The following is a 22777-nucleotide window of genomic DNA, read 5'->3' on the forward strand; positions in this document are numbered from 1 at the left end:
GAAATCCTAATTAAATGACATATTTTTTACATTTTTATCCTGTTCCTCAAAGGGTTGTGTACGTTATTCCCCTTTCATTTCATTCTCAAAATAACCCTTTAAGGTAGGAGAGAATGATAGGCCCATGTTCACCAAGTGACTTTCATGGCCATGGAGATAGGAATTTATAAGCCCTGGACATAATCACCATCAATCTCTAAACAGATTTACAACCATCTCATGAAAAGTACTTGTAAACAGAACAGCTCTCTCTCTATTTTTCTATACTCAGAGGAAGCTTTGCTGAGTGATATGAGCTTGGGTCCTAGGTAAATGTGTTCATACTCATTGCCTTGTTGGGCTCTTCTTTCTCAACCTGTCCATACAGTCCAGTGAAGTGTGTGGGTTATGATCTCTGTTCTTCAGAATCCAACTGCAGTGTGAATAAGCTTCATCCATGTAATTACTGCATTTGTGAAAGCTTGAGTAACTTGACAATCTGTTCAAACACAACAGCAGGAAGCCACATTTTCTGCAGTGATGCTCTCATTTTGTATCATTCTCTGTGTCTGTCTGGCGTAGAATATTGCTACTCAACATTTACATACTTTGAAAGACAGCCTTGCCAGAAGTGTAAATAACAGCAGTGAGAGGATTTTTTTTCTTGGATACTGGCAGTTTTTCTTAATGATATACTGGCAAGTGCTGATGTACTAGAGTGATTCTTAGGGATGTTTATACAAAGCTTGTTTTCCCACTTTTTCTCAGGCTGCAAATATGCCATGTTTACTAGTTAGCTTGCTTCTGCTTGTGGTGAGTGGCTCTGCAGCTGTTCTTGGTTTGAAAGCTAGAGTTAAGATAGACAAATCCTCTTCATATTGATCTGCAGTATGTTTCTTGTTTTACAAAAACAGACTTGGATTATTGATCAGTACTGCTTCCATTTGAGTACTGCAGTCCTTCTACCAAAAGCCACTGGGGTCAAATTAATAGAGCATTGGGCTTGGATATAAGCAACCTGGGTTTTGATCTTATGTGATATGAACAGACTGATAGTCTTGAGCATGTCACACTTCACCTCAGTTTCCTATATGCAGGGTGTCAATAAGTTGTCTGCCTTGCAGTGGGAGGATTCCAGCATCATGCAGGTTGACTTGCTCATGCAGTATGACTTTCCTCTCCTCCCCCATGCAGCTGCCATGCCCCTCCCAAATCTGCTCTGGAGGGCTCCCCATCCTGTGGAGTAGAATTTTTTTGAGGATGCAAGGAGGGCTGCAGGTGGGAGGGATCTTGCCCTTCCCATTTTGCTGACAGCCATTCTATTCATGGGAGGAGTTAATTGGATACCACCCAGGATTTTTAAAATTAAGACTGATCTGAATGTGACCTTGTTGATTCTCCTTGCTCTGTTGCTGGCTTTTGATACCATTGACCATGGTATCCTTCTGGGACAATTGTCTGAGTTGGGGGTGTGAGGTACTGCATTGCAGTGGTTTTAGTCCTACTTGGAGGGTCAGCTCCAGAAGGTGGTGCTTGGTGAATATTGCTCGGCTCCATTGATTTGCCAATATGGAGTTCCACAGGGGTCAGTTTTGTCCCCCATGTTATTCAACACCTATATGAAACTATTGAGTGCAGTCATCTGGAGTTTTTGAGTGCATTGTCATCAGTATGCCTCAGTGGCACGGAGTGCCTTCTACCAGCTTTTGCTGGTGGCCCAGCTATACTCCTATCTGGACAGGGATAATCTGGTTTCACTATTCTATGCTCTGGTAGTCTCCAAGTTAGATTACTGCAATGCACTCTACATGGGGTTGCCTTTGAAAATGGTTCATAAGCTGCAGCTTGTGCAAAATGCAGCAGCCAGACTGATAATGGGGACAAAAAGGGCTGAGCATATAACACCGATTCTGGCCCACTTACACTGGCTGCCTTTATGTTTCCAAGCCTGATTCAAGGTGCTGGTTTTGACCTATAAAGCCTCACACGGCTTGAGATTGCAATACCTGGCAGAGTGCCTCTCCCGGCATGAACCTATCCATACACTACATTCATCATCTACGGCCCTCCTCCAAGTGCCTCCTCCAAGAGAGACCTGGAAGGAGGCAACAAGGGAGAAGGCCTTCTCAGTGGTGGCCCCCCAGTTATGGAACAAGCTCCCTGATGAGGTCCAACTGATGCCAGGTTAAAACCTTCCTCTTATCTCAGACATTTGGCAGCATATGATGAGGTTTTAATCAGGTCCTGGATTTTTTTCGTATTGATTGTTTAAAATCAATTGTTTAGATATATGAGTGTCTGTGTGCATGCTGTCTGTTTATATGTTTGTATGTAAATGAGTTTTTATACTATGTATAATGTATTTTTAAATTATTTTTAATCTTTGTAAACCTCCCAGAGAGCTTCGGCTATTGGGTAGTATAAAAATGTAATAAATTAAATTAAATGAATTTTCATGGGCGAACATTTTCAGTGTCCAAAGGGGGCTTTTGGAAACCCTGACATATACAGAAGACCCCCAGAAGCATACCCTTTTCTGCTCCAGTTCATTTCATTCTCCTGAGTGACAGCTTCAGCACAATGTGTATGTGTTTGTTTTTAAATAGGGTGGTGGTTCTGGCTGTATGATCCAGCCAATCAGGGATCACATAGCCAGCATGATGATGCCAAATAGCTAACCAGATTTGTCTGTGTGACAAGATCATGAAGCCAAATTGGAGTGAGAGCAATGTTTCCTAGCCTCGTGCTGAGTGGGTGAATTAATGTTGCCCCTATTTGTATCCAGCCCAACCCCCAGTTGCTGAACTGGGTCCACTTTTTGCATACTTGGGGTGTTTGCAAAATGTCCTCCCTCTGGTGTTTTGGCTTAGCCCAAGTTTTTATTAGCATAAGTGAATTTTTAAAAAGTAACGGTCTATAGAAAAGATTACTGACAAAAATAGGTCTGCAAAAATGTTTTGCGGTTTATGTATTTTGCACCTATCTTTTTGTTGTTATATCCCACACCCCATGAAGATGATGACAGTGAAGGGCAGGGAAAATGCAACTAAGGAAATCCTACATTTGGATGAAGCCTTCTGTGTGTGTATCAGTTGCTTGATCAGGAGCTGTGAGCCAAAATCAGATGTGCACATTCAGTTTACCCTGTGATTTGTTAAACTGTGAAGGGGCATTTCTTCTCAAAGTTAAAAGGATCATATGTTTGGGGAAGTTGCAGATGTGGGCATGTGTCTGCAGTTCCAATCCCCCAATCCTTTAAATTTTGAAAGGGAAATCCAGTAATAGTTTAAAGGATCCTGCGCATAACTCCCCACCGCCACCCTTGAACACCAAGCTGAAGGATGTGAAGTGGCCTGTCTGTCTCATCCGAGCTCTGGTGAGGGAGGGCTCACTCGTACCTGTACATTCATTGGCAGCAGGAAAGCAGTGTGCATGCACAGCCCATTAACATTTCTGTATACCTAAGGGCCCCCTCCAATTCTGTTCCTTCCTGTATTTTGGCTCCCAGTTCACTGGGGAAGGCAACGGCAAACCACCCTGCTATAGTCTGCCATGAAAACGCCAGCGTAAGCGGCGTCCCTCTAGGGGTCAGTAATGACCCGGTGCTTGCACAGGAGGAACCTTTCCTTTCATCTGCACACAGGGCACCCACTCTACAGATGGGGGAATGTTGCTGCATATTTGTTATAGTATATCTGAAATTAAATTATATATGATAAGGTGGGATATAAATATATTACATAAATAATAGACAGTTGCATAAAGTGGACAAACACTTTAGGAGCACATTGGCATTGCTGATACTACCCACCTTGCTTATATTGGAAAAATGAGTTGTGCCAGTTGTAATACGCAAGGAGAGCACCAGAGTTTCAATCTGAGAAGAGGATTTCCATATTGTTTTCTTAATGTTAATTTTACATCTGTGCTTGATGGATTTTCTTTTTAATTATGTGAGGCAATCTTTGTTTTTTGCTACTTGCTTTCAATTCATAGTGATGATACCTTTGTGAAAGAGAGTTGGTGGCTAGATTTTCTTTGCCACTGTATTTCCATATTCCCGTGAGCAAGGTATGGTGAAGCTGATACTAGGTCTTGTATTTCTCTCACTATAGTGCTGACCTGCTGTTCACCTGAGCTACGTGTCTGGAACATGTTGTAATTAAGAGGAAGATATTCGATTAATTGATTTGTTTTTCCCCATTTTATTCTCTAGAGGAAACTGGTCATTGATGATGAAACAAAATTCTGTGGAGAAGAACTCCTACAGAATATGCTCCAGTGCAAGGTGAATTTTGTCTGCTAGAGACATATTGGGCCTATCAGTGGGAGGAGAAAGCAGGCATGACCAAAATATATGGAGGCTCTGAGAGTTGGCTGTCTTGAGACATTTAGTGTAAAGTGGCACAGACATTTAATCAGTGTGATATGAAGCTTTCATTTCCAGACCAGAATTTAATTCCCAGACCAGTGGTTTAGATCCTGCTAGGGTACGCTTTTGTTTTGTGCTGGCTGTGAAATAACAGTTCTACAGAAGAAAGTAATTTGTTCTTCTTTGCTTTGGCCTCCTTCATTGTGGCACTCTGGATATTGTTGTACCTGAGAAAAAGGTTGTACGACTGCTACCTAAGCAATGGCATCTTGTTACCTCTGGTTACAGGATGATCAGTCCATCACTAACTATTCCCCATTACTAGATCCCTGTAATTTGATGATACTTCCTGTAGCAATGATCATGTATATGGAAATGATACGTGTCCTGTCTGGCTGTCCCCTCCTTGTTAGATTAGGCTTGTTTCTTCTTTTTACAGAATGTGTTTGATGAACTGGATGGAGAGGAGATGCGGCGAGCTCGTACACGGTCCAACTCCTATGAGATGATCCGTGGAGTCTTCTTCCTAAACAGGTCAGTGGAGGTTCTCTGATTTGCAGCCCTTGGGTCACTCAAGGGCAGGCTCCTAAGAAGTATCTGTCTTACATTTACAGAGCTGCAATGAAGATGGCAAACCTAGACTATGTCTTCGACTATATGTTTACGAACCCAAAGGATTCTCGTGGGGTGAGGTTTTCTCTATATCTGTACATTTTAAGTGCCTCAAGGGTGTTATTATAATAGTAGGTGATTTCTGAAATGCCTAAGTGTATGGTAAAGAGGTACAACAGTTGCCTTGGCTGGTGTGTTGCTTTTGTTGAGGTACTTGAATTTCCTCCCTGCTTCTTTGCAGAAACCCCTGATCAAAGAACGTGATGCAGAGCTCCTGTACTTTGCTGATGTATGTGCTGGTCCTGGTGGCTTCTCAGAGTATGTCCTCTGGAGGAAGAAGTGGCATGCAAAGGGTTTTGGGATGACCTTAAAGGGACCAAATGATTTCAAATTGGAGGATTTCTATGCTGCCTCCAGTGAGCTCTTTGAGCCTTACTATGGTATGTACACCACGCATCTATCTAGCATGGCAGCATTCACCCCACTATTTCATCTTTAGTATCAGGTGAAAGGCTTAAGAGTTTGGAATGAACATCCATTAAATCTATAACATTCTTGAGGTCACTTATGAAGTATCGCAGAAATTGAATATGGTATGAAAGTTTACTGCCATTTGATTTTGGAGAAAGACAAGCAGGATGCATGCTGTTGCCCCTTTAACTCAGATTAATGCAAGCAAGTACAAAAAGTATTAATTATCAAGGTGTCGCAAAAAATGTAGTACTAGAATGAGAGAGGTGGCTTTTCTTTTGCAAAACAATGGAAAACTTTCTGTGGGAATGTAGTTGGTTGTCTATTTAAAATAACAGTGGTAGGGAATCTGTGGAAATTATTTTGTACAGAGTAGTCACAATAATCTGTTGTGGCCAAGATCAAATTGCATGCTTTTCCCATAGGTGAAGGAGGAATTGAGGGAGATGGAGACATCACCCGCCCGGAGAACATCACTGCTTTCCAGAATTTTGTGCAGGACAACACAGATCGCAAGGGGGTACATTTCTTGATGGCTGACGGGGTATGATCCTTCTCTTTGCCCTTTGCTTCCTGAGCTGCTAAAGCAATGTAACTTTGTCATAGTGCTGTAATACTTAACCTATTGTAAGTGTGATGATGTACAGAGTTTATTGGGAAAAAGATTGTAACATTGGTTTACTTTCGAAAGTACATTATTATGTATCAGTTTGTCTTGTTTTGGGTTTGGGCTAATTGATTTTGTTGGCACTGAAATCCCCCCCCCCCCAATACACTGCGTAGAGGTTCACAAAGTAGACATACGCTGCATATGTCCTTGACAGACCGCAGCTGTAAGGCTGTTCTGTCATTATTGTACTGCTGTTCTTTTTGTACTTATGTTCGGTACGGGACCTAAATGTGCAATTAGCAAAACATAAACCCAAGTATGTATTCACTGCTAGCCAGAGTTGAACCCTTACACTCAAAAGAGTGTAAGGTCAGGGGAAGGACAACTGGTGAAGGGTCCAAGATGAGGTTCACACATTTTTTCTGGTGTTGGTCGCCACCCCAGAATTTGTGACTGTCAGGACTCCACTCCAGAGGGTTGGGTCTGTATTTAACATGACACTGAACTCTGGAGGCAAGGACAAGGTCAGTGATGATCTCCTTCCCCAGTTCCAAGTGCACAACTGCCTCTTCATCCCCCCCCCCTTTCCAACACCTCTCAGTGCTAAGCAGTGGACAGTGCATTAACTGCTGCTGTCCCCCAACAGTACATCCTTGTCCATTCTAATCACAGCTGTCAGAGCATGGGGTAGTGTGTGTGTGTGTGTGTGTGGCAGACCATGCCAGTGGCTCCTTTTGTATTGATCAGTTCCTAGGTGTTGCAGAGGAACGATGTGGCAGAGGGAAGGGGATCTTTTATGAGGCATAGTATGATGCAGGTGATACCCTGCTTCTCCTGAGCTTGGAACCAGGGCGCGCCCCCCACCACTGCTGCTTCCCCCCTGCATCTCAGCCACCCCTTCCCTTAAAGTCAGAAGCAAGCTCATTCTTTCTCATTGGTTCTGGGAGCCAGGAAGCAGGAAATTTGCATGCTCAGCACTGGTTCTTGCTGGGGAGCGGGGAGAAGGCAGCACATAGTTCAATAGGTAGGTAGCGATTTGTCACGCTCTCCAAACTGGGAAGGGTCTCTCACCGTGGTGTGTGATGAGTAGATTTGTTGACTGCTGGGCCAAAAGCATGGGAAGTGAGATTTAGTTCTCCGCTACATAGGCCATGATACTGGACATGTTTGCCCTAAGATTCACTGTTTGTGTATTTCAGGGTTTCTCTGTAGAGGGGCAGGAAAACATCCAAGAGATTCTAAGCAAACAGCTGACGCTTTGCCAGTTCCTCACAGGACTCTCTGTTATACGGACAGGTGCTGCCCAACTCTGTTTTGTCTTATCTCCAGATTTTCCTTCCATCCCTTAGGGCTTTGGTGTTAGCTATTCGAAATTATAACTCTCTCCCTCCTTGTGAAGCATATCTTTTTGAGATATTTTGTAAGAGATAAAACTCTCCATTCTGTGTGTTGGTCCTTCTGTTTCTCTTTTATAATTATGGACTGCTGTTTTTAAAGCATGATTTGGATTTGGAAACCAGTATTTTTCTTCTCGACATTTCTTCAATTGAAGTGGCTTGCAAAATATGCAGTTCTTATAGCAAGGCAATGGAGATCTTAATATATGCCCTAGGAATTCCTAGCATGCCCTGGGGATGTTTGTGAAGGCAGCATGCACATGACTTTATTCATTTTAGAGTCCCTTCTTTTCCACCTCTTATGTTTTCAGGGAATTAGGGAAAGGTGGTGAATGGGAGAGAGATTTTCTACCTGGGTTGAATGAATGATATTTGAAAATGTAATTTTAAGTATCCAAAAGCATGCCCTGTGAGATCTCCACAATATGTTCCTCCAAGATGTCTGTAGACATGGGTGGCTGCTCTCATGAATCTTGTGGTACATGGATAGAGATGGGACAAACTGGGGGACTTATAAAATCCCTGCTCATCTACCAAGCTCACTGTGTAGCTATACATGAGGTGGTCTGTCTCAGCCTCCTCTGCTGTGAGAATAAATTGTTATAATCCCATACGCACCATCCTCAGTGCCTTGGTGGAAGGGTGGGATACAAATGTGGCAAACATTAATATAGTGTGCACTTCTCTTTGTAAGGTGCTGGTTTCAATTTGCTTTTTCTGCTCCAGGAGGGCACTTCGTCTGCAAAACTTTTGACCTGTTCACACCGTTCAGTGTTGGCCTGGTGTACTTGTTGTACTGCTGCTTTGAGCGCGTGTCGATCTTCAAACCTGTGACAAGCCGCCCTGCTAATTCTGAGAGGTGAGATGGCTGAATCAGTGATCTCTTTGAACACTGCAGCTGTGAAAAAAAGGTTGATACAACTGCAACTTTGGTACAGGCTCTGTGACTGGTTTCAGCTGGAAACTTACCACTCTTGGAAGAGGGGGAAGAAAAGAAACTGCATTAGGGAATTGGAGGGGGGGGGATTTGACAAAAAACAGGGACTATTGGCCTCCTAACTGTTCTTTTTTGGCTCAGATTAATTTATAGCACATGTTTTGTAAGGGTTTGGCAAAACACTTGAATGTGATGCAACATCTAAGCATTTCCTGGCACATCAAATTGTAATTGGGAAACAAATAATTTTCACAGTGAGAGAACCAACCACCTGTAATCTTTCAGCCCCGAAGAAATGCTATTAGATCTGTTGCTGCCAGTGTTTGCAGTATCTTGTTCCTACTGCTATTTCCAAATATTTTTGAGAGTAGTTACATCAGAGAGAGTACAATCATGAAGCAATTATACACCCTCCTCCTTCACAATTAATTTGATGTTTCTGGAGTCATTGCCAAAAAAAGAAAAAAGCCCAGGCCACCATCAGTCAGTTTCTAACAGCATGACCCTATGCAAGTTTACTAAGTCCCACTGAGCTCAGTGGGATATACTTCCAAGTAAGTGTGCATTGGATTGTGGCCTAAGATACTGCAGCTCATTTAGCATAACTTGATGCATCTCATTTCCTCTCTTTAAAATGGGAATATTATTGTCTAAGCAGTGGTTCCTAACCTTGGGTTCCCAGATCTTAGACTACAACTCTCATCATTCCCAGCCAACATGGCCAGTGGTCAGGGATGATAGAAGCTGTAGTCCAACAACATTAGTAGACCCAAGGTTTGGAACCGTTGGTCTACAGGGTTGAATGTGAAAAAAAATGGTGAAGTGCTTTGCACTAGTGGAAATAATTACATACGCACCTCTTGCAAAGCAGAAAAGGTTTTCTGTGAGCTGTATGTATTTCACCTTACAGTTTAGCACAATGCACTGGAAGGTCATTATGCTACATGAGCAACCAGTGTCTGTCTCACTCTGCAGGTATGTGGTATGTCGTGGATTAAAGTCTGGAATTGATGATGTCAGAGACTATCTTTTCACAGTGAACATCAAACTCAACCAGCTACGCAACTCAGACCAGGATGTTAACCTTCTTGTTCCCCTGGAAGTAATCAAAGGTGACCATGATTTCTTTGATTACATGGTCCGATCAAATGAAAGGTGAGTTGAAAAGCAGTGCAAAGAAACCAGTATCTGCATGGGGCAAACACAGGGTCTTACTGGCTTTTGATTATAGTACCCTTTGTAGGTAATTTTAAGGCAATGGTAGTTTCAGGCCTATCAAAGAAGCATAGCTAAAATGGCTGTCTGAACCAACATTTGTTTTTGACCTATTATTGGCAGGAAGCTTGACCTGGAGAAAAGGGGAACATTATGAGAAAAATTCTTGCTCAGTAAGGTTTGTGTCCCAGACAGGTCAAAACCACAAATTACAAATTGGGAAATTTCTACAGAACTACAAGTAAAAACATGCTGTCATTAAATATGAATTAATATGAAGTGGAATTTTAAAAGAGTACAGTATCCAATCACATCACATATCATGTTCAAGTGTAAAACTATAAAAGTAAAGGGAAGGTACTGGGTAGGGTTGCTCGCTGCAGTGAGTAATCCCTGCTGGCAAAAATCTGTATTGGTAATGTATCCTCTGTGCTTTGTCTTGTTTTATTTTCCTATTATAGCCTTTGTCAACAAATACCGTGGTATCAATTTTTCTATAATAGTCTTAAATACCCTTGTTTGGTGTTAATAAATGTTTAAAATATAATCTGTCAGCATCTGTTTATAAAGTAACTGTGTTGAATTGAGATACAAGAAGTAACTGTTGAGTAGAGATACAAGGAGTAACTGTGTTGAGTGTAAAATGACTGAGTTTTTCTCAGCATCAGAAAAACCACATCTCTGTGGACTCAGATATAGTCAGGAAGTAGGAGTCTGTCAAGATGATAAGAGGTCTGCCCAATTAGATTTATTATCCATACATTATTTCTCCTACATCTTTCTGCTAGTGACTTTTCCCAAACTGTTTGCTTACAAGAGTTCTTCCTTTGAGAGTCCTTATATTATGGAATAGTTCTCAAGAGAGAACTAGTTGGTGAGCTTTACAGGACATCTCCGTCATATGTGTCCATCAGACGAAACCAGCGTGTATGTTCGGCAGTAGGTAAATAATAAAGTAACGCTTTCTCTGTAGCCTGTGGCCCATACCTTGTCTCCTAAGGCCAGATTAGAAACCATAAATTTCAGTCATGCATATCTAGTTCAGCTCCTGCTTTTTTTCTGTCTTAAGTCCAAGGAGTTTGGGGCATAGAGGAGCATGTTGCTTTATTATTTATTTATTTATTACATGTCTTATCCGACCAATAACTAATGTTCTCTACACTGCAGTGTGTTATTAGTTAGTAGTAGTTATCAAGTCATCATAAGAAACTTCGCTAATTTTTGTTTTCACAGTACCTTATTTCACTGGTTGCATATTTATATTATCTTGGCTAGCCATTTGTTTCTCTCTCTTTTTTTAACTGAACATCAGCAATATTAAAGCTTCTTCTCTGAACAAATAACAGCAACAAACCTACTAAAAAGTAGGTTTTCTGAAACTGCTGTTGTGAAGGTAGAATGTATATGAAAAGGTAAAGGTGTCCCCAACCAGTCGTGTCCGACTCTAGGGTGCGGTGCTCATCCCCGTTTCTAAGCCGAAGAGCCAGCGCTGTCCGAAGATGCTTCCGTGGTCATGTGGCCGGCATGACTGAACACCGAGGTGCACGGAACGCTGTTACCTTTCCCGCCAAGGCGGTACCTATTTATCTACTTGCAATTTCTTGCTTTCGAACTGCTAGGTTGGCAGAAGCTGGGACTGAAGACAGGAGCTCACTCCGTCACGCAGCACTCGGGTCTCGAACTGCTGACCTGCCAACCTTCCAGTCTGCAGTTCAGCGTCTTAACCACTAAGTGCTCCTTAATTCCCTAACAATACAATTGTAGTGTGGTGGTTATTATATACAAGATATCTTCCTTATTTTTTGTGCTTGTTCTGATCCAGAAGACCTTCAGATAAGAAGTCCATTTGGACAGTAGATAACCTGCTCTAAAATGAACCTGTTTTGTCTTTCAGACTCTGTGCAGTTCAGATCAAAGCACTGGCCAAAATCCGTGCATTTGTTCAAGACACGTGAGTATATTTGTTGTTAAAGATGTGAGAGCTAGATTTGTAGTTAAGCTTTTTGCTAGAATTTAATGTTTGTATTGTTTGAGATGTTATGCAGTCAGTCTCATTTGAATACAGCTTTCTTTTGGTGGTGGGATACAAAATTAAGTGTAAGAGAGACTTGTATAACAATGACCCCAATCCAGTGAAAGTTAGCAGGGCTGCATATCATTAAAGTCAGTGGCTCTAGTTCGTTCTGACTAACTTTTCCTGCTGATTTTATTCCTCTCTGGGTTGGAGCCAGTGTGTTTCATGTTCGCAGTCTATAATGTGATAGTTTGAAACTTACACTACATCATTTCCTTAGAGCCCTTTCAAAAACAGTAAAGCAATATCTGTTACAGGGAATGAAATACGTGTGTGAATTGATAGAAAAAATCCATCTGTTTGGAGGCAGGTGGGAGGGGAGGCAAAGACCTGGATTATCTTTTTTGCCTGAAAATTTAGAAAAGTTTACATGTTCTTCTAGGACACTGAATGAACCACGGCAGGCTGATATCCGAAAAGAATGCATCCGACTTTGGGGAGTGAGTAACACCATGGAACAGAGAACTATAGTCATGTATCCCTTGTGGTTCTCATCCTTTTTTTAATGCAAGGAGAGGGCTCTTGCATGCCAAATAGGGGCAAAATATATTCTCTGTCAGAGAGGATGATCTTACCTTCAGAGATCATGGGACATGCTTGAGGTTCTGCATATGGAGACTCTGGCAGTCAGATGGTGTCAGTTCTTTATAAGAACACAAGACGAGCCCTGCTGAATCATATCAGTGACCCATCTAGTCCAGTATGTATGTATGTATTTAAAGCATTTATGCTCCCTCTTCAGCCAGAAAGGCTCCCAGAGTGGCTTACAGATCAATAAAAACAAGACAGTCCCTGCCTTCGGGCCTAAAAAAACACAACACAAAGGAAAAAGGGAAGGGTGGGGAAGGAAAGCAAGAAAACTTAGGCATCAATTCTTAATGTTATACAATTCTTACCAGCATGAGCTGTGATGGAAAGAAACAGGCTGCTAACAGTTCACAAATTGGCCTCGGCAGGCCTTCCCAAGAAATAGCCTGGTTACCCAACCTTCCTTGAAATGGCTGTGATGCAGCTGGAAATTGTTGGTCTTACAGGGTGGGGTATCGGCCTTCTGGGGCCTAGCTGGAATCCACCAGCTTCTTCTCAGTTCTGCCACTGCAGATAAGGCTTGGGGGCCCAGATGATTCCCCCCCCCAGCTGCCCCTGAGCAGATGGTTCTGCTGCTGTTTCTCACAGGGCAATTGGAACTGATGGCATTCTGTTTCCAATAGCAACCACCCAGATGCCCCCAGGAAGCTCACAAACAGGGAATGAAGCAGTAGCCTGCCCTCATAGTTTGATCTGAACACCAGATGTCAAGGTCAATCTGGTGTTTCAAACATGAAGACCCCATTTAGGTATCAAGGCTAATAGCCAATGATGGAGGATAGGTCTATCAGTTTGTCTTTGAGCTAGTGACTATTGCTGCATTTTATGGTGTGCTAACCAGGCATTGTATGAAGGTATGTTATGCTGTTTATCCTGAATCTACTGCCAATCAATTTTGTTGGCGTGACCCCAGATTCTCATATTATAGGGGGGAGAGAGAAATCTCTGTACACTTTCCAAAGGATAGGATTGCAGCTGAACTGAAATTATTAATGATTTTCAGGGACAGAAAACATTGTTCATACTAAGTTAATTGTGAAAATATGCCTCCAATTAAAGCAGAGCTCACTTTAGTCACTCATGCGTAATATAAGCAGCCTCCTGTATTTAGCATCCATATTTTAAATGTATATCCCTAACTCATTGGCCACAATAAGAAAATAAGGGGTTAACTTGGACAGCAAGTCTCCATTGCCCAGAACATGATTACTGACCATTGTGCTAAGCTGATTTAAGTTCTTTCACATCTTAATATGCAGTGACCCATTAAATGGTTCATTTTTTAGCAAAGCAAATTGTAGTCACAGGGCCCCTGATTCAGATTGGGACTGCAGCAGAGGGCAAAGGTTAATGCCTCCCTATCCCCCACTGTAAAGTCCTGATCAGGTCATTTGCACATACTTTTGAGTTAAAAAAATAGGAAAAAAAAGACATAACTGCTAGTTATGTCTTTAATTAACATGTAGTTTGATTCAGAGGGCTGACCGTATAGGTGTGGGAAGAGAAGCTTGAAGTGTCTGTTTCATCCTGGGGGGATCAAAGACAAAAAAAAAGGAATATGAATTACACAAACATTAAAAGGTGCTCTTGTATCAGTACCTGTCTGTTTCATCTCAAACAGGGAGCAAAGGAAAAATAGTGCAGTTTGCTCTGAGAATGGTTCATGGACCTGCCCCTGCCCCCACTGGCATATGGCTCCTGACAGGTTACCCAACATCATAGGTGGCCCTCAACTCTGAAAAGGTTGCCTATCTCTGTTCTAAATTAAGTTAGTGATTGTGAGCAAAGAATCGTGGTGCAGTGTGTTCTTGATTGGTTAACCTAAAATCAAAAGACATCATTTTGTCTCTAAGCTATGAGTAGTTACTTGGGATACTGCAGAGTTTAAACCCTTTAGGCTGGAGCAATTTTTTTCACAAATGCAACAAACATTCATTAAAACCACCCTGCAGATGGTGCCACAGGATTAAGTACATTTTACTACTCAAAGCTGAAAAAAAGAAAGCCAGTTCAGCTGAGCATGACTTCTCTGCATGAGTCTTGAATTGTGGGGATTTTTATGGTAATATATTTTATAGGCTAATTATGTATTGCATGAAAAACTATTTTATTTCTTTGAAAAGGAACTGTTGTTCCCATTATTCACATTTAAATGAACTGCCAAAGTCTACTGGGCATTTTGCAGGCGTGCACAAAAGCCACCCAGGTAGCTTGTAATAACACTTGCAAACCCCCACTACGCCTTGTGTTAGAATCTCCCATTCATGAGGAAGAAAGAGTGGGAGGACAAAAATACTTGTGATACAAGGAAACTTTGATCCAACAATAGCATCTGAGAAAGTCAAGTTCCCTGACTTTTTTCTTTATCATAAAATGTAATATTTTAACCTCTATTTGCCTCGCTTTTCATTTCCCCTTATGTACCCTTTATATATGATGAACTGATAGCAAAAGATGAGATGGGATGGAAAAAACATAATGCGAGAGCCAAATTCTTCTGGACTAATTGGCTCTTTGATCGTTCTAGATTCCAGACCAGGCTCGAGTTGCCCCGTCCTCTTCTGATCCCAGGTCCAAGTTCTTTGAACTAATTCAGGTGAGACTTTCAGCTTTTGTTCATTCTGTTTGCTCACATGAAATACATGCCTTTTATCATGGGGCCATAGAAAGCAAAGGTGCAAAAAACCCTACAAGGCTTTATCTTGGCTGCTGTTCAGTTAATAACAATAGGTTGCCCCCTAAAGTGTGTAGTTGTAGGTTTGCACTTGAATATTGTGGCGAGGTGCATCTGTTTGCCCTTCCTATAATCCACAGAAATCTTGGATCCCTTTTTATATACCTCACTTTTTGAAAGCATAAGTTTTGCAAAAAGTATCTTTGTGCTAGGATCAGCTCTTATGCAGCTGTTGCGGTGACTGGCCACTGAAAGCAGAAAATGGCACTTCATCTGTATATAGACTATGGAAATGGTTTCTTTAATGCCAGTCATTGTATGGGATAATAATCCCCTCTCCTACATTTTTTGCTTCAGGGTGCTGACATTGAGACCTTCAGTTACAAACCAACTCCTCTCAACTCCAAAACTTTGGAGAAGATCCGTCCGGTGTTGGATTACAGATGTATGGTATCAGGAAGTGAACAGAAGTTCCTTCTCGCACTAGGGGTAAGTGGTGATAACTAAATGGATTAGTGACTTTCAGTGGGAGAAAAAAGTGTATTTTAAAGCAACATAGTGCTTGATTTAGAATTTCATTTAGTCCCTTGCTGCTGCTGTTTATATTCAAGGAATAGACGTGTTGTAGTTTCTGGCCAACGTTACAGTGGTGGTGGTTTGGTTGGTGGATTCCCTTTGCCAGTCTCTCTCTGATATGTTCCAAGCCAAGTAAAACCTTGTTTTATAAACTGATTAACTACATGTACCTACCCAATCCATCCTGTTCTAATAATTATTTTCCCTTCTTAATTAAGTCTGTCACTCCTGAGGATGAGACACTTGCTAAACAAGCTGAATATTTTACATTTTTTTCCTCTACTGCTGACATCTTCTTTCGATGTTTCGTTATAAAGTACATCCCACTGTGGAAACATCTCTCTGCTGCCCCAGTACCAACTACATTCAAGAGTATGTGGCTCCTCAGTGCTTAATCTTCAGTCCTTAGTCTTGCCACCTTCCTGTTTGTTTACATGCAGAAGTCTCAGATATACACTTGGGCTGGTCGCCCATCAGATCGTTGGACCAAACTGGAGTTGAAAACAGAATTGCCACGGGACACCCTTCTGTCTGTGGAGATAGTTCATGAGCTGAAAGGAGAGGTCAGAGACTGATTTTCTTTTAGAAGGGGGCTAATTTCTACTAGCAGTAATTAAATGTACTGTACAGGCTGGGGCTTCTGGTAAGGATGATGGCATTTAATGGTTCTGCACACTTCAAATTGAAGTTAGGATCACATGTCAATTTGCTTTGAATAAATGTTCTCTACCTCCTTTTTTGTTGCCTGATTACCTGATAAACAACATGGCTTGTGACATATACACACATTCAAAGACATGTGCATATGTTACAACCAGTGACTCCGTAGTAGTTTTCTTACCGAGTTACTAAGCTTGCAGAACAAAAGTACCAAAAGAATAAGTGAGCACAAAGGAGTAAAAATAAGTGAGCACAAAAAAGCAAAAATCTTTAATAGAAGGTAGCAGATAATTTATCCTATGTTCCCAGCCAGAAATATTCTTCTGCAGAGGATTTCCAAAAGTGAATCCCTCCTTTGCTGTCTGGTTACTCCCCCATGAAGGTAGCATGTAGTGGCTTCTTACCTAGTATTTGGGAATTAATTTGAACATTGGAGAAATTAAGATTAAATGAAGAACAGCATAGGTGTATGCATATGTAGTATCATTCATGGAGTGTATTTTGTGGATGAGGAGAGTGGGGAGAACTAGATAGAGGCATTTTTTGATTAAAAATTCTACAGTTTCCCTTACTGAAACAAACAGTGAAATGGAAAGAAGGTATATGCAGGTTTTCTTTTCAACACTCACACCATGCAGCAGCACTGTGTGAAGTGCCTGTTTCCCTCTCCCTAGGGAAAAGCACAGCGAAAAATTAATGCCATCCACATTCTGGATGCCCTGATACTAAATGGCAGTGATGTCCGAGAACAGCATTTCAATCAGCGGTAAGTAGAGCTGAGGGGCAATACTTGCGCATATATTTTGAGGGTGTATGTGTGCTATTTAACCTATTAGTCTGCACTGTTCAATACAGTATCCCAAACAGACACTAAAAGATGTTGAGGAGGAAATCAAGCCTCTGAATATCGTACACTTTTTATTGGTCTCCACACAATCAAAGAAGGCAAATCTATGGCAGAAGAGACAACTGTTGGCAGTGAGGAAGCAAATCTTAAAATTTGAGAATAGACCAGGAGACAAGGTATCCTTTTGCTGAGAAAGGGCTAATATCTCTACCTACACTTTCCCTAAAGTTTTCATAAATGGGCTGAACTGTTAAATCTTATCAATCTTTAGATTGGTTACTGGATTATCTGCATAGCAGAATGTATGGAGAACCCATCCCTATTGTTATCCTTCATTACCAGGACCCTAAACTGCAGAAATCTTTCTTTTTGGTTCCAGAATTCAGCTAGCAGAGAAGTTTGTAAAAGCTGTCTCTAAACCTAGCCGGCCAGATATGAACCCCATCAGGTGAGTGAGACCTGTTGGATTCTTGCTGGCGTCTGGAGTTGTAGTGATTAAAAATACTTCATGGATGAGTAGAGTCACAATGGGCCTCCACCTTAATCCATACATTAGAAAGCCAACAAGGATGAGAAACTTTCTGAGAAACACTTTTTCAGATCAGTTTGATATGTGAAGATCTCAAGCTTGAATTAAAGTGGCTCGGCTCCTGGACAGAAGAATCAGTGACCAGGTACTACCTACGAAGGTCTATTTCTGTGTGTGGTATCCAGTGCTCCCACTCCATTTAGAACATTGATGTAGCACTAGTATAAGGGACATCTAGTCCAGCGCCAGTAGCGTATGCTGGTGTGATGGGGTTTCCCCAGAAATCCCATCACTCCAGCATACACTGTTGGTGCTGCACTAGAAGTTGCTTACACTGGAACTACGTCAATTGCATAAGCAAAGTGGCAGCACTGGATACGGCCCAAGTGTGTGTGTGCTGTAAATTCTACGAAGGCAGAACAGCAGATCAGCCAGGGCACAGGAAAGAGCAGTCTGGTCAGCACCAAGGGTCACCTTGGAAGCAGACTGTGTAGTAAAGACAAGTTGCACCTCTTCAGTTTTCATGTTTTTCTTTTTTAGGATAACAAATTTAATTTGTATGAAGCTTGCCAGTCACCAGCACACTTTTCAAAATCCAATTTAATTTTATGTATTGGGACCGTGTAATATTTCTGTATTTTTCTGATACTGATTTAGAAACAATTTATGGCAGGGTATCTGAGTCAAACAGCCACCTGAAGTCACCAAGTCTACTGGGGGTACTGCTAACTCAAAATGTTAAAATCCATTGGACCAGTTCCTTGGAATTTTGTGATGAGTTTGAGAAATCATGATATTTGAAAACAATCGTTGTGGCATGTTTTTTGTTGTCTTTTAATTTTTTGGTCTTTTTAAAGCCTTTCTCAGTCATCTGGACGATAAACTTCAGTTAAAAGAATAGGCTGGGATTTTTAGGAGTCCAGCAAGAGTGCTCTGAGAGTAAGATTTTTAAATGTAAACTCAGGAACAGTTTCATAGCTCCCCTTTCATTCTGGAACCTTCTGTTTAGAAAAGGATATGGCAACTCTAGTTACAGTTAGAGATTGGAACTAGTATATTATCCAACTCATTGACTTTTCTCCACAGAGTGAAGGAAGTATACAGGCTGGAGGACATGGAAAAGATTTTTCTAAGGTAAGTCTTCAGAAAATCTGGACTTGCAGGATTTATTCTGCCGACCAAAAAAGGAGGGTTCTGTTACTATATGGAAAGCAAGCTTCCACTCTTTTCAGACAGTATCGATAAATTCTGCATTTCTGGCAGGAATGGTCATCCTGCACAAAAGGAGCATACATATAGTGGCTAGTAGAAGGAAACTTATTTGGCTTCCAGTAGCCAAGTCTGCCGCCTCGAATGTTGTTCCTTTCAGGCCAGCAGAGTTCTAGCCCCTTCTCTATATGGCGAAGAAAAGAATTACATGGGTGGTTGCCTGCTGGGAGAAATATTGGCTTCTTTTAAAGATCAGTACAATAATGTTTTGCATAATAGGATCCATAGATTTTGATGCCCAACCCATTTTTTAAGCCTTGAAAATACCTGGTTGTGGCTTGCATAAGAGAGTTTTGGTTGCTTTCTTGTAGCGCTTTGCAAAGTTCTCCTCTGAGTCTTCTGGTCTGTTATGCTGCATTAAAATTCTTCTAAACCATTTCTGGAGCTCTTTATATTATTCATTTAATTGTCCCTTAATGCCCTCATCCAAGGCTCCACAATTTTATTTGCCACACTCACCATGGCGACTGTGACCAGCCTGATGCTTCCACCCAACTCTGGAGCTGTAGGGAAGAGATAATCCCCCTTCCACGCAGCAGCCCTAAAGTTGAGAAAAGCTTAGGATTTGCTTGTTGTCTGAACCCAGCCACGATAGCAAACCATGGTTTGTTAACCAAGAACAACCCATATTTCACAATCCAACAACCATGAGTTCTCTTCATGGGTTGTTTGTGGTTAAAAACCATGGTTTGTTAGCGCAGCTGGGTTCAGACAACGCAATAACCCACATTTCAACAACAACCCATGGTTCCATGGCAACCGACACTCAACCCATAATCAACCCTTGAGTGTGGGTTATTGTGTTGTCTGAAGCCAGTCACTATTACTTTTGATGGAGAACTTAAATTGTGTTCATGAGTTGGCCAACACTGAGTTCATGCCTGGGCAGGGATTTGACCTGGGCTGCCTGGACTAAGTGGCTGAGACCTGTGGTTTGTGCATTTTATGTTTGAACACTCCCTCTCCCCATTTTTTGGTGGCTCAGATTAGAGATGAAGATCATCAAGAGCTCAGGTGGAATACCACGGCTGTCCTACACTGGCCGTGACGACAGGCACTTTGTACCCACAGGATTGTACATCGTTCGGACAGTGAGCGGTAGGTCCTTCTCTGTTTAGGGATTATCTGCTATGATAGTCAAGTTCAAGGCCTGGGATATGCATGTTCTGCTTGGATTAGTATTGTTCTCTTGGTTTGAGATAATTATGTGGACATTTTTAATTTTTTACATTTGCTTTTACAAAGATTAAAATGAGCAGTGTTTCTCTCTTTGGGCTACTCCTTCATGGCTACTCTGAACCCCTCAGAGTAAGTAACCCTTCAGGGCTACTCCACCTCTGCTTGTTCTTTTGTGCTCACGGGACCCACCACTTGTGCAACAGGGCTTTTGTGGTTCTAAAAATAACCCCAGACACAAGCAGAAATGCTCATTTCCAGATCAGGATAGGTCAGTGGGACTCCCTTCTGCAAACTTCACTGACCTGCCCCATTCCAGAAAGGAGCATTTCTACTCATTTTGGGTTACATTTAGAACTGCAGAAGCCTCACTGCACAACCGGTGGGTCCCGTCAGCGCATGGGCATAATGGGATGTTACCCTTTGGTTTGTTGCCTCTCCCATTCTGTCTTAAATTGTTATCATCCTAGCTGAGGTAGCCTTGTGCACAGGAAATGTTGGAAGCTGAGGGAGAACTTCATGGATTTTGTTGTTTGCTTTAGTAAAAAGAGCTGTGCAGAATTCTTGCAGAAGATTGCTGTAGTGAGCCCTTTTCTCTCATATGCCCCCTGTGCTTCCCCTCTCCAAGTCTTCCAGAGTCAGTGTCTTATCCTGTGCTTCCCTTCCTCCCCTGCCGTCATGCTACATCTATTGAAACAAGGACAGCACAATAGTTGTATAAGAACACAAGGGCAAGCCAAATGCCTGTCTAGTTCCAACACCCTCCATCAGTTACCTGGAATATGTGGTTGCCATCCCTGCTCATCACTCCTTCTAATAGCAAGCTCAGCTCATGAGTGCCAAGAGGATTGTAGCCAAAATGGCATCACTGAGAAACAAGATGGTGGTATTGCACAGTTGGCAGAAGTACAAAAAATGTTTAAGTGGCAAAAACCAAATGGGGCAAATAACCCCAAAACATCCCAGTAAGGACTGAGCATGCTCAGTGGCCACTGAACTTGGAGTGTCTTGGAGAGAAGAAGGAATGGAAAGCCAGGGTGGGGATAATAAAATCGAGTATCCTGGTATGGCATGGCTGGCTGGCACACTGAACAGGAGTATAAAATAAAACTGTCACGACCATACTCCCCTTATACAGATCTATGGTGTGACCACATTTAGAATACTATGTACAGTTCTGGTCACCGTACCTAAAAAGGCCATTGTAGAGTTGGGAAAATGTGCAGAAAAGAGCAACTAAAATGATCAAGGGGCTGGAACGTCTCCCCTATGAGGAAAGGTTACAGCAGCTGGGATTGTTTAGCTTAGAAAAAAGGCGAGTAAGGGGAGACATGATAGAGGTGCACAAAATTATGCATGGTGTGGAGAATGTGGATAAGGAGACATTTCTCTCACTTTCTTATAATACTAGAACTCAAAGGGGCATCCCATGAAGCTGATTGGTGGGAGATTCAGGACGGATAAAAAGTACATCTTCACACAGAGCATAGTTAAACTATGGAATTCACTACAAGACGTAGTGATGGCCCCCAGTTTGGATGGCTTTAAAAGGGGATTGGACAAATTCATGGAGGATAAGGCTATCAATGGCTACTAGTCCTAATGGCTATATGCTGCCTCCAGTATCAGAGGCAATATGCCTACGTTCACCAGTTGCTGGGGAACTTGGGTGGGAGGGTACTGTTGCACTTGTGTCCTGATTGTGGGTTTCCCGTAGGCAGTTGGTTGGCCACTGTGTGAACAGAATGCTGGACAAAATGGACCCTTGGTCTGATCCAGCATGGATCTTCTTATGTTCTTATTCCAAACTGTAACATGTAACTGCCACTTACTTTTATCTAATAGCCGTTGCTATTTGCATTTCATGAGCTTGTCTGCTGATTTTTAACCCGTTACCCTATTCCCTGATAGTGAACTCCAGAGGACAATATTCAAAAATGAAATCCTTCTTTCACTTTGTATGAATTTAGTTGGGCACATTTTGGTTCTTGAAGTATTTGAATGAATCAACTGTTCTCTGTATTCACTTCTCCAAACCATATTTTGTCTGTCTCCTGAGCCATCCCAGTCATTTTTAGCTGGGTTCTCTTTGGGGACACGTTGAACTTGGTTTTTATAGCAGTAAACCTTGTGAAGCATTATGGGGAAGGGAGTGTTGTACCTGCTAGAACTGTTTCTTGGGGGAAGCAGTACCATAGGGAATTATCCAGATGTGCTTTAAAATATAGGTTCCCCTTTGCATAGAAAATATATCATAAGTTTTTCCTTCATGTAAGAATACTTGTTAAATCTTACAAATGAACGCACAGTCAAGATGGATTTTGCAGGAAACTTTGGTGAGCAGGAAAATAGTTTAACTGCTCCTGCTCACAGATCGTTCCACCAAACTCCCTTTGTGTGGATTCTTCCATACGTATTCATAGAATCATAGAATAGTAGGGTTGGAAGGGGCCTACAAGGCCATCGAGTCCAACCCCCTGCTCAGTGCAGGAATCCAGGTCAGAGCATCCCTGACAGATGGCTATCCAGCCTCGTCTTGAATGCCACCAGTGTGGGAGAGCCCACCACTCCCTAGGTAATTGGTTCCATTGTTGCATTGCTCTAAAAGTCAGGAAGTTTTCCTGATGTTCAGCCGGAATCTGGCTTCCTGTAACTCGAACCCATTATTCCATGTCCTGCACTCTGGGATGATCTAGAAGAGATCCTGGCCTTCCTCTCTGTGACAACCTTTCAAGTACTTGAAGAGCGCTATCATATCTCCCCTCAGTCTATCATATCTCCCCTTAGCCTT

At 42.0% G+C, this 22777-nt stretch overlaps 1 protein-coding gene across 14 annotated transcripts in view; it reads left to right on the top strand.

Moving 5' to 3' along the window:
* Window positions 1-22777, top strand: part of CMTR1 (cap methyltransferase 1) — a 68884-nt gene that overhangs the window by 34736 nt on the left and 11371 nt on the right. For 10 of the 14 annotated variants that reach the window (XM_084828502.1, XM_084828507.1, XM_084828511.1 and 7 more), the window contains 17 exons: window positions 4196-4267; window positions 4791-4885; window positions 4966-5038; window positions 5205-5403; window positions 5860-5978; window positions 7244-7340; window positions 8168-8300; window positions 9354-9533; window positions 11488-11544; window positions 12050-12107; window positions 14783-14851; window positions 15287-15418; window positions 15946-16068; window positions 16840-16931; window positions 17392-17460; window positions 18628-18675; window positions 19796-19908. In XM_084828502.1, the coding sequence (XP_084684628.1) occupies window positions 4196-4267; window positions 4791-4885; window positions 4966-5038; window positions 5205-5403; window positions 5860-5978; window positions 7244-7340; window positions 8168-8300; window positions 9354-9533; window positions 11488-11544; window positions 12050-12107; window positions 14783-14851; window positions 15287-15418; window positions 15946-16068; window positions 16840-16931; window positions 17392-17460; window positions 18628-18675; window positions 19796-19908 (1729 nt within the window). Of the gene's footprint in view, window positions 1-4195; window positions 4268-4790; window positions 4886-4965; window positions 5039-5204; window positions 5404-5859; window positions 5979-7243; window positions 7341-8167; window positions 8301-9353; window positions 9534-11487; window positions 11545-12049; window positions 12108-14782; window positions 14852-15286; window positions 15419-15945; window positions 16069-16839; window positions 16932-17020; window positions 18676-19795; window positions 19909-22777 lie in introns of those variants that run through there. The other 4 variants (XR_014786872.1, XR_014786873.1, XR_014786874.1 and 1 more) reach the window with 4 other exon arrangements.

This window comes from Heloderma suspectum, chromosome 1, assembly GCF_057233095.1.
Source record: "Heloderma suspectum isolate Gila_16-S chromosome 1, 16-S_ref, whole genome shotgun sequence".
Lineage (NCBI taxonomy): Eukaryota > Metazoa > Chordata > Lepidosauria > Squamata > Helodermatidae > Heloderma > Heloderma suspectum.